Raw genomic sequence first — 12554 nt, 5'->3', positions numbered from 1 at the left:
CAGCCTTAACTTCGGTTCAGGGTCCACTCAATGTGGACATGCTATTTCGAATTAGCAAAATGCTCATTCGAATTAGTTTTTAGGTCTAAATGCACTCATTCGAATTAGCTTATTTCAAATTAACTAATTTGAATTAAGTTAATTCGAATTAGTGCTGTAGTGTAGACATACCCTATTTGCGCAAAATCTTGCCAATGTAGACGTAGCCTATCTATATCTTTCTCACTCTCTCTTAACCACCAACTAGAATAGGCAGCTAGGCTAGGCTGGTATAGGCCCCAAAAATAACAAAGAGAAAATGATTAAGAAAGGTGTAATGAAGTTCCTTATGAGATTTCCTTATAAAGGACACATTCTACTATCTAAAATTAATTCCTATGAACTGAACTGTACAATTCCTCAGAGAAAGGTAAACAACAGATAACAGCCTAATGGTGGAACTGCTCATACCTGAGCAAAGAAAGCTGTGCTGGTGACTCGCTGGTTTTCTGATGGGGAATTTACCCAGGGAAGGAGGCTCTGTATGATCTCCACTGTTATTAGGCCAGATCTTTGCAGAACCCTGGAAGACAAAAGGAACCACTTATGGGGCAGACTGTGCACTTCAATAGCTTAGCTGCTATGACCATACAACTCTAAAACCTACGCATGGAAGCTCTGTGTTTCTCACCCAGGGCACCCCGCACAAAGCTATACCTGAAAGTTCCCTGTCAGTCACTCTATTTGTTGCCGATCCCTGAGGATGAAGTGCTGTCTCCTAGATCTCTTACCTCACCAGCAAACACACCCCCTCGTGGTGAGTCTGCAGATTTTCAAGAAGCATCCAAGTTTTCTGCTTCCAGAGAGTTCTTATCAGCTTCTCATTCATAGCCTTGAGAAGCACAGCCTCTAATGCTTCAATAGAACGCCTGGGGGAAAAGAGGCACAGAACTGTAGTAACCAATAGAAAGGCACAGCCTAAGCAGTCAGGAAACCCCAGTTACTTGTCAGGTCTGTTGTTCATTGACAGTTCATCCATTGACAGTGTCCTGGGGACCACTGTTTTTGGAAGGACTTAATTCCAGGAGGTATTTCAGTCTCATACATCTCATATTACTAGTGTTGCTATGGACAATATTTTGCAGTCACTTTCTCCTATCTGCAAGGTGTATGGGCACTAGCACAGTACAGTAATATGGAAAAAATACACAACCAGACCCCAAAAGCTGGGACACAGAGAGATTAGTGATCACTAATGGATATTTTGGGGCCCTATGTCCAGCGAGATGTGACAGGGTGCTGAGAGCTTGTACTTGGGGTCAGCACTCTGGTAACTACTAGTACTAATTAGCTTCCCCAGAGAAAGCCTAATTGGATAGAAATGTACCTGATTGCCTGGCTAGAGTGGGGCTATAGAATCAACAAACCTATTATCCCATTAATAAGGAATCTGCCTAAAGGGACATCCACAGGACTGTTTGAGGGAAACAGAGAGCAAAAGAGACAAAATGCTAGAGGCATCTAGATAGACTTATGTGTAGTGCTGTGGAGGAGCCGGTGGTCGTGGTACATGTAGGTCTCAATGACATAGGGAAGGGTAGGAGAGATGTCCTGGAGGCCAAATTTAGGTTGCTAGGAAAGAGACTGAAATCCAGGACCTCTATGGTGGCATTCTTGGAAATGCTTCCAGTTCCACGCGCAGGACCAGCTAGGCAGGCAAAGCTTCAGAGTCTCAATGCGTGGATGAGACGATGGTGTGGGGAAGAGGGGTTTGGATTTATCAAGAACTGGGGACACTTTTGGGAGAGGGGGAGCCTATACAGGAAGGATGGGCTCCACCTAAACCAGGGTGGAACCAGACTACTGGCACTAAACATTAAAAAGGCCGTAGAGCAGTTTTTAAACTAAGAGATGGGGGAAAGCCGATTCGTGGAGAGATGCACGTAAATCGCAGGGAGACTTCTCTTAGAGGAGAATCCGTTGATAGAGATTCTCTAAGTTGTAGTCAGAAAGAGAGGACAAAGAGACTGAGGCCTGAGGAGGCCTAGATAGTAGTGTTTGTGTTGCCAGAGCTTGGTGGTTTCAGGGAACTGACCTATAGCAAGCACAAACAAGACTTTCTCATATTAAAAGCAGGTGATGGTAAGGTGCCTCATAACCCTGAGAACTCCTGGGGAGTGTCACACAAATGGACTGGGATTCTCTTTGTTTTGCTCCCTTTCTTCTAATTACCTGCAAGGGTTGCCCTCACGTAGTTGTTGTCCTTTTCTAAATAACCTCTTTCGGCTGCTCATCCTGGGCAAAGGCATCTTTTGTCCTAGGGTTTGGCTGATCTGCTGCAGAAGAACAGTGAACAACTCCGGGAACAGCTCCTGCACAGTTTTGCTCAACTGCAATGCTGACACCACTTCAAAGATGGCACATGTTGCCTGAAAGGAGAGCATGGTAAAAGAAGAGGTCTCTTCCTAACACTATCACACTCTCTCCCCTTCTGATACCTGCTGGACTAAATTCTCACTCCTGTCACTAACTTGATGAATGACCGAGAGCAATTCACTCCATGTGTGCCTTAGCGTCCCATATCTGTAAAAATGTGTACGACCTATCAAGGCATGTTATGAGTTGCACAAAACATTTGCAAAGCACTGTAAGAAATCTGATTCAAAGACTTTCTAATTGCCAGATATTATTAAGTGAATCAGCCACATACTCTAAATCTGCCATCTGTTGTTCCACAGAAAGCACAGCTGGAATCCAGGAAACAGTACTTCAGAAAAGAAGTGCCCATATGACAATATTATACCACTCATCTAGCTTTCCATCAGCATGTTTGTCACAAGGCAGAGAAATACATGTCTGTCGTCTAACTTACTGTGAGAGGTTCAGCAGCTGCTAAATGCAGGTCAGTTTCTGTCTCTGAGGTCATGCTTCCTTCTTGGCTTGTTGGAGTCTTTATTCTTTCTATTAGGACCTTCAGGACTTGAGGGGCGAGCAAGGGATCTTTCCCCAGAGATCTCCACAGCTCAGTGGTGTCACTGCAATTTAACAGAAGTTATATGTGACCCCTGGAGACTTTTGTGGCTCTGACTATATGCATCATATTCAAGTAAAGAACACATTTTCTCCTTGACTATGATCAGGGCTCACCAGCCACACTGTCCGGCGATCTGCGCATGCACAGATCGCCCGAACCCGGCTCTTCCAGGTTACAATCTACACGCCATGGATGAGTAGATTGTATTATTTGTCAAGCCCTGCCTATGATGAGCAAGTTCAGAGTGCTGTCCTCCTTATATGGTCCTCATGTTTTACATATTGAGTTTCTAGTTACAGAACTAAGTTAAGTTACATTTCAGGTTACATTTCTACAGTGCATGACTATTTTGGGATCCTGGAGGTATCCCGAAATAGCTACCCCACATTTACACAAGCAGCCCGTTATTTTGAAATATTTTTCAAAATAATGGGCACACTATTTTGCCATCCCAATAAACTTTGTTGCATGAGGGATAAGGGATGGCTTGAAATAGCACATTATTTCGACATTTGGTGCTGTGTAGAAGCGCCACATTTCAAAATAGGCTATGCAAAATATGATACGCAATTTGCGGAGTGCAAATTGTGCATCTTATTTCAAGTTTAGGGTGCTGTATAGACACAACCTTAGCCTTACTGCACCATAACCATTAATGCTAGACTTCAGAAGGAAAGGACACAGAGCTCTAATCACAGTTCCTGTTTTCCTACTTCTCAGTAGATATGGAATCATGAGCATGTGATGCCCAAAGATCTAGGGCCTGGGAGACAAGTTGAAGAAAGAAAAATGATCTTCCTACTAACTGGATGTACAACTATGAGAACAAATATTTGTGGCTAGCCCATGACCTCTTCACAAATGGCATTCCCTGGCCTCTATTTGCCAGAATGGGCATGTTCTGTTCACTCCCTATGGGGCACCTGGCATTGGCCACTGTCTGAAGACAGGATCCTGGGCTAGATGGACATTTGGTCTGACCCACTACAGCCGTTCTTATGTTCTTAGATTCCAGCACAGATGACTGATAATTCAGCTAGGGATGTTTGAATGAAATGATAGATATGCTTACCGCCCTGTCTTTAAGTACCAAGAATGACAACTCCATTCCAGCAGCCATACCCTTCCTGATACCAAAAGCCTGGTGCCCTATCCTTGCTAATCAGCCAGGAATTTGGATTTGAAGCTTTCATGCTACCAGAAAACGAACAGTCACTGGCAATTGCCAGGGTGATGTTAGTTCAGGGGTCTGGAGAGGCAAAAGTCCACTCCAGTGATGCCAGTAAAGGGAAGTCTTTAGGATGCCAAAGCAACTATTAATTAATGGAAACAGAATGAAACTTAATTTCTCCCTGCACCCACCTTGACATGGTCTTGGACCTTTCTGCAGAAAGACCCAAGCTATTAACCTTTAGGAATTATCTCAAACTGTCTGTGGCTTAAATGAAGCCTTACATCTTCCAGTGAAGCCGTGGGATCCATGGTTACCAAAATGAACACTGTAAGGAGCAGTATATACCTGTCCATCGGCAGAGGTTTGATGAGGAGGCTGAAGATCACTGCCTCTAGGTGATGGTGAGCAAGAATGGACACTGCCTCCACCAGGAACTGCCTCAAGCTACCCTGCTTGATGGTAGGCATATAATTATATATTCTACTCAGGATATCTGGCACCTGGACAGAATAAAACCAGAAAAAATGTCCCTTTTCCATTCTCTCCATTCATTCTGCAGAGCCAAAACGTTTATTTAGTCGTTTAGCAATTTGCTGTTCTTGTAGAAAATCCTCCCTTCAAAAAACAAGTATTTAGACATGGCTGCATAGATTTAACCCACAAACATTATGCATATCTCTGCCCATACCTGGCTGCAACACCGGGTTAAGACATGCTGAGGCCCTAAGCTATGTCAAGTTAAAGAGGCCTCATTGCATTTCCAAAAAAACATGTATTATTCTAACAGAAAGGACAATGAAAATAGAAATAATAAAGTTATCTATCTATCTATCTATCTATCTATCTATCTATCTATCTATCTATCTATCTATCTATCTGTACATAGGCAAAGAGGCAAGTAAAAACTAGTAATTTGGGGGTATTTTTAGAGACCCCTCATTATCTGAGGCCCTAAGATGTAGTTCACTTAGCTTGTCTCTTGGGGCCAGATATTCTCTTTTTGCATTTTACTCGGAGTCTAATTTTTCCAAGCCTTTCATGGCTGGAAACTGTGACAACAAGATAGACAAATAATCAAGCATCTTCCTTTTCCCTTGGGGTACGGCTACACTAGCTCGTTAGTTCGAGCTAGGTAGGGTAATGAGGGCAAGCAGAGTTGCAAATGAAGCCCAGGATTTAAATATCCCAGGCTTCATTTGCATGTTCCCGGGTGCTGCCATTTTAAAATCCTCCTTAATCTGAACTCCGTGCCCGCGGCTACACGCGGCACGGAGTAGGTAGTTCTAATTAAAGATCCTAATTCCATGAGGAGTAACGGTAGTTCGAATTAGGATCTTTAATTTGAACTACCTAGTCCATGCCGCATGTAGCCGCGGGCACGGAGTTTGGAGTAAGGGGGATTTAAAAATGGTGGCGCCAGGGAACATGCAAATGAAGCCCGGGATATTTAAATCTCGGGCTTCATTTGCAACTCCGCTTGCCCTCATTACACTCCCGAGCTCGAACTAACGAGCTAGTGCAGATGTACCGTTAGATTATCTCTGTCTTCTGCTGTTGATTCCCCCATTGCCTGACTCAGGATAGGAACACAGATGGAATTAACTTCCAATCCCAGGGGGAGAAACAGCAAGACTTGTGTTCACTGCAAATGATGGCAAAGATCTGAAAGCCTGCAGGTTAGCCAGAAAAACCTCTCCAGCTTCTATTTTACCTCATCCAGCATGGCACCTCCACACTCCTTCAGGATGATCTTCATCCACAGACCGGCTGCTGTGGCACAGGAGGGGCTAGCAGACAGCATACCATCCAGTATGGCCTCAATAAAATCTGTGGCTTGTTCAGAGGGAAAGTACTTACTAACCACCTGTGGACAGATCAAAAACAGGAAAGATTGCAATGATAGTCGGCTCCAGTACTTTTAAGAAAGGAGGCCTAAGAGCTGTATTGGAAAATAATGTATTCATCAGCAAATTGCTAATTGGGCTCATATCTGGCAAGGCAGTTGCAATTAAAATTTTCTCTCTAATCTTTCTAGCTACCACATCTCTATTCTACACTAATAATATCAGGTTAGATCTTAGGTTGTACAGTTAGCACAACATTGTATGGGACAAACAGGATGTAAATTTCCAGTTTATATTCTATTATGTACATGACATCTTTTCACAAAATATAAAAATATGCAAAGAGATGCATGCACACAAATATAGGTTCAGGTAAACACACAAGGTGCCAAGACTGGTTTCTCAGCTTGATGTCCCGCTCACATATTTTCCCCCTGGATGGATGGATGGATGGATGGATGGATGTGCGCGCGCACATGCATGGGCATGTTCATGCAACTGTCTGGAATCTGTTTGTTTTTTACATGGCATTCATAGCATATACCTATGAAAAGCATGTTACTGATTACCCATGAATGCCTCACTCCCATAGCTCGCTCCAAGTGTGGAAAGACATCACAAAAGCATAAAACAATCACAGAATCATAGAATACTAGGACTGGAAGGGACCTTGAGAGTTCATCGAGTCCAATCCCCTGCCCTCATGGCAGGATCAAATACTGTCTAGACCATCCCTGATAGACATTTATCTAACCTACTCTTAAATATCTCCAGAAATGGAGATTCCACAACCTCCCTGGGCAATTTATTCCAGTGTTTGACTACCCTGACAATTAGGAACTTTTTCCTAATGTCCAATCTAAATCTCCCTTGCTTCAGTTTAAGCCCATTGCTTCTTGTTCTACCCCCATAGGCCAAGATGAACAAGTTTTCTCCCTCCTCCTTATGGCACCCTTTTAGATATCTGAAAACTGCTATCATGTTCCCCCTCGATCTTCTCTTTTCTAAACTAAACAAACCTAATTCCTTCAGCCTTCTCTCATAGGTCATGTTCTCTAGACCTTTCATCATTCTCGTTGCTCTTCTCTGGACCCTCTCCAATTTCTCCACATCTTTCTTGAAATGCGGTGCTCAGAACTGAACACAATACTCCAATTGAGGCCTAACCAGCGCAGAGTAGAGCGGAAGAATGACTTCTCATGTCTTGCTCACAACACCCCTGTTAATGCATCTCAGAATCATATTTGCTTTCTTTGCAACGGCATCACACTGCTGACTCATATTCAACTTGTGGTCCACTATAACCCCTAGATCCCTTTCTGCCGTACTCCTTCCCAGACAGTCGCTTCCCATTCTGTATGTATGAAACTGATTGTTCCTTCCTAAGTGGAGAACTTGGCATTTGTCTTAAACTTCATCCTATTTACCTCAGACCATTTCTCCAATTTGTCCAAGTCATTTTGAATTAGTGACCCTATCCTGCAGATTAGTCGCAACCCCTCCCAGCTTGGTATCATCTGCAAACTTAATAAGCGTACTTTCTATATCAATATCTAAATCGTTGATGAAGATATTGAACAAAGCCGGTCCCAAAACAGACCCCTGTGGAACCCCACTTGTTATGCCTTTCCAGCAGGATTGTGAACCATTAATAACTACTCTCTGAGTATGGTTATCCAGCCAGTTATGCACCCACCTTATAGTAGCCCCATCTAAGTTGTATTTACCTAGTTTATTGATAAGAATATCATGCGAGACTGTATCAAATGCCTTACTAAAGTCTAGGTATACCACATCCACCGCTTCTCCCTTATCCACAAGACTCGTTATCCTATCAAAGAAAACTATCAGATTGGTTTGACATGATTTGTTCTTTACAAATCCAGGCTGGCTGTTCCCTATCACCTTGCCACTTTCCAAGTGTTTACAGACGATTTCCTTAATTACTTGCTCCATTATCTTCCCAGGCACAGAAGTTAAACTAACTGGTCTGTAGTTTCCTGGGTTGTTCTTATTTCCCTTTTTATAGATGGGCACTATATTTGCCCTTTTCCAGTCCTCTGGACAAGGGAAAATGAATGGTGCACAGCCACTAGGACAGTCACCTAGTGTTTGTTACCTTAGCCATTTTGGAAGATGCTTGAAACAGAGCCTCAGGGTCTGGAGTTGTTAGTGCCTCACGGAGACAACTCAGCTCCTCCTCTGCTGACCCCAGGTTAGTGCACTGACCTAGGATAGAGAAAAGGAGAAAAAGTATGGCAACATTTAATAAAACTGAACCTCTGATCCATAGATAATCATACAGGAGGATCTATGGGGTATGTTATTACCAGCTGTGTGTGAAATTTTGGCCCCACTAAAGCCAATGACGAAATTCTTATTGACTTTAACGGAGTCAGAATTTTACCGTCAGGCTATGTCTAGACTACATCCCTTTTTCGGAAAAGGGATGTAAATTAGACGTATCGCAATTGCTAATGAAGCGGGGATTTAAATCTCCCCTGCTTCATTAGCATAAAAATGGCTGCAGCTTTTTTCGGCACGGAGCTTTGCCGGAGAAAAGCGCCAGTCTAGATGCTGATCTTGCAGAAAATTAAGCCTTTTCCGAAAGATCCCTTATCCCTCCGAAAAAGGGATGTAGCCCCTATGTCTGAAAGTTAACAGTAATGGCATGTGATTCATTGTGATTCATACAGGATTAAACAGGCACTGTATTCTGTGTGGAGCATCTTTCTCTGTATATCTGGTTTCAGTAGCCACTCTGCTCTCAGTATTTAAATCTAATCTCATAGTCAAGCACAACTCATGTAGATTGATCTGAGGTTCTGATTTGGAGGAGAATCCCTCCACTGAACTCTCATTGTAAAAGAGATGGGGCTGACCAAAAGCTTAGGTAGGAAACCCAGGATCTTCGCTCACTTCTAAATCATGAACTGTCTCTTTAAGGGAAAGCTGTCCTGCTCTGTCATCTCCCTCTCCCCACCCCACTCTGCAGAGCGGGGGCATATGGGCATATGGCGGGGGAGAGAGTGTGTGTGAGACAATGTGTGTGTGTGTGTGTGTGAGAGAGAGAGAGAGAGAGAGAGGGACATGCTGGCTGCCAGAGAAATCTTAGAAACAGTGCCTCTTTAGATAGGCACTCCGTTACTCACCATACTTCAGAGTGGAGCAGCACTATTGTATGTGTCCCTCTCCCCAAACTCTGCTCTGCAGAGATGATGACAGGGGCAAAGGGGTCACCCTGACTTCTGCACGTCTCCCTGCTCACCTCCCCTCCACACACCACTAGCAGCAGATAGGATGGAGCAAGGTCGGAGAGGGGCAGCTGAACACATGCTGCTGGCATGCTTGCTAATCAGCTGAGCGCTCCAGACAGAAATTCTGGGGAGAAGGGCAGATCTGGCCTGTGTGCTGTATTTTGTCCACCCTCTAATATTTGCAGATTATTTATTATTTGTGCAGTTCTCTTCCAGCAATGTACTTACAAGGCCCCAATCGTTCTGTTATATAAGTGTCGCTAACAAGACAGAAAGAATTACAGATGGAAAAAATGGTCATTACAACAATGAAAGAAAGTGAAGAGTTACTTACACCTGCTCATGGTCTCCTCACCTTGTATATTGAGAAGACAGTTGATACAGTCAACCACCCTCTGACGCGATGTCGTAACTGAAGCACAGGTATATGGTGCTAACAGCCCAATCAGAGATCCAATGTGATGAAAAGTTTCCTGAGGCTAATTTTAAAAGAATGAAGAATGAAAGTTCTCCGGCTATTATTTGCCTTCCTTATTGTGAACTCCATTACTGTACCTGGGTACGGCACATTGGAAAACATAATCCTTGTTGTACATGCAAATTGATGGGGTCTAAATTAGCTGTAGCACTCAAGAAAAATCTCAGAGTCATTGTGGATAGTCCTCTAAAAACATCTGTTCAACATGAGCTGCAGTTAAAAATGCTAATGGTATGTTAGGAACCACTAGGAAAAGGGATGAATAATAATATGATAAATATCATCATGCCACTGTTTCAAATCCATGGTACACCCACACCTTGAATATTGCAAGCAATTGTAGTCCTCCAACTTAAATAAAGTTAGGTTATAATTGGAAAAAGTTCAGAGAAAAGCAACAAAAATGATATGGGATATGGGACAAGTCATACAAGGAGAAGTTAAAAGGACTGGGACCATTCATCTTAGAAAAGAGATGCTTACAGGTGGGTATGATAGAGCCATATAAGATGATCAGAGATGCATGATATGGGTGTCCCTATATCTCTGACTGCCTGGGGCTGGGACTGGACAACAGGGGAGAGATCACTCAACAATTGCCTTGTTCTGTTTGTTCCCTCTGATGCATATAACACCCACCACTGTCAGAAGACAGGCTACATGAACCATTTGTCTGGGGGATCCAGAATGGCCATTCATGTTTTATGTTCTTATCTGATTAAATAGAAATAGAAATTCAACTTTAACAGCGATAGAAATGTAGCTGTGTTAGTCTGGGGTAGCTGAAGCAAATGCAGGACAATGTAGCACTTTAAAGACTAACAAGATTTATTTATTTTTATTTTTTTTTAAGATGGTTTATTAGATGATGAGATTTCGTGGGCCAGACCCACTTCCTCAGATCAGGAAGTGGGTCTGGCCCACGAAAGCTCATCATCTAATAAACCATCTTGTTAGTCTTTAAAGTGCTACATTGTCCTGCATTTTGCTTCAACTTTAACAGCCTGAGAGTATAGGAATGCATCTATGACACTGACACAGGCAACCTATGTGTGACCACAATAACTTAACAAGCGGCACTGCAATTGTATCAAGAGTCTATTTATAAAAAAGATGTGCTTCCTTATACAAGAGCATTTCACTGAAAGATTGTGTTGTCAGAATTTTCACTGACTTGCCCGAGGTCTAAGGAATGTAGGTCGCACTGTCAGATGTAAATATCCAGAATCAGATTCTGGTCTCTGTTCCACTTGTGTAAATCCAAAATAATGCCACTGAAGTCAGGGGCATTACCCTGGCTTTACACGAATATCACTGATCAGATTCTAGCTCTAATCCTTCAGTCCAGCTGCATCCTTGAGCATCCAAAGCTCCCACTGAAGTCAAGGGGAACAATCAGCATGCCAGAATGGCAGAACTGAGTCCTAAGTGTTAAGAACTCTCCTTACCAGATTTCTGGTGGACACATCGAGCTCTCTGAATACATAGGCGACCATATCCCCTGCTGCACAATTCTCCACACTTCCTGAACTGAGCAGCTTCAGGACAAAATGGAGAGCTGCCATCCTCACCTGCAAGGGTAGAGATTATGCACGAGTTATTATTATCTCTTCTGCATGCAATATGAGACAGGATATGAGAGTCCTTTTGCTTTTGCTTTTATCTCTTTGGAATAGTGGCTGAAGTACAAATGATTAACACATCTGTTATGTAAATTCCTTGCAACACTGGCTACAGAAGTACCATGCAAATGCCAGTTTTCACTTTCAGGTGACACTGTAATTCGGAAAAAGGCAGCATTTTCTCCTATAAATGTAAACAAACTTGTTTGTCTTAGTGTCTGGCTGAACAAGAAGTAGGTCTGAATGGACTTGTAGACTCTAAAGTTTTACATTGTTTCGTTACGGTTAACAAAAAATATCTACATTTGTAAGTTGCATTTTCACGCTAAAGAGATTGCTCTACATCACTTCTATGAGATGAATTGAAAAATATTATTTCTTTTGTCATTTTTACAATGCAAATGTTTGTTATAAAAATAATATAAAGTGCATAGTACACACTTGTCATTGTGTTGTAATTGAAATCAATCTATTTGAAAATGTAAAAAACCACAAAAATATTTAATAAATTTCCATTTTTAATCGCATTAATTTTTAGTTAACTGTGATTAATTGAAACCCTATTAATAATCTCAGCCTAAAAATGTGTCTCATTGCCAGACTCTCCACTGAGTGAAATACTTCCCAGATATTAACAGCAATACCACTATTCCACACACAATCTTACCGTAGCACTCTGATCACTGAGAGCAGATTGCACTGCCTTCACAATCAGAAACTTTCTAACTCTTGTTTCAGGCACTGAAAGATAAGGAGAAGTGTGCAATATAGTATATCTTTGTTCCAAACACTCATGCTCCACATTAGAATGTGTCCTGTGCCCTATTTAAGAGTGCTACCAAGCTTCACTCATATACAGAATCAGCGGGGAAAATATAGGACCAGACTCTGATCTCAGTTACACCAGTCTAAGTCTGAAGTATTTCCACTTCTGTAAATAGCACCATCATACTATCCTGATGGAAATATTGTAAGAGAGTTAGACAAATGGAGGTCAGTGAAGTTAGTCTGTGTTTACCACCAGTATAGCAGAATTCGGAATCTATTCTAGAGTGTCTAATACTTATTCAGTCAGGAGTACTATTTTGTTTTTAGCTCATTATTATTAACATGCATCCGCCACAAGATTACATTTGTATTTGTACCTTGAAAATATTTTAGGCTAC

At 42.3% G+C, this 12554-nt stretch overlaps 1 protein-coding gene across 1 annotated transcript; it reads right to left on the bottom strand.

The window, feature by feature from the left end:
- Positions 1-121: 121 nt before the first annotated feature.
- LOC149525889 (maestro heat-like repeat-containing protein family member 2B) lies at positions 122-11345 on the bottom strand. Its single transcript, XM_089776467.1, has 9 exons — positions 11215-11345; positions 9644-9767; positions 8151-8260; positions 5899-6051; positions 4533-4687; positions 2852-3014; positions 2212-2408; positions 771-908; positions 122-562 (listed from the first exon to the last, which is right to left on the bottom strand). Exons 1-9 carry the CDS (start codon positions 11329-11331, stop codon positions 445-447), a joined length of 1275 nt encoding a protein of 424 aa, XP_089632593.1. The 5' UTR covers positions 11332-11345; the 3' UTR covers positions 122-444.
- Between the last annotated feature and the right edge of the window lie 1209 nt (positions 11346-12554).

Source organism: Pelodiscus sinensis, chromosome 1 (genome assembly GCF_052426305.1).
Source record: "Pelodiscus sinensis isolate ZL-2025 chromosome 1, ASM5242630v1, whole genome shotgun sequence".
Taxonomy (NCBI): domain Eukaryota; kingdom Metazoa; phylum Chordata; order Testudines; family Trionychidae; genus Pelodiscus; species Pelodiscus sinensis.
This window is presented reverse-complemented; position numbering and strand designations above follow the sequence as displayed.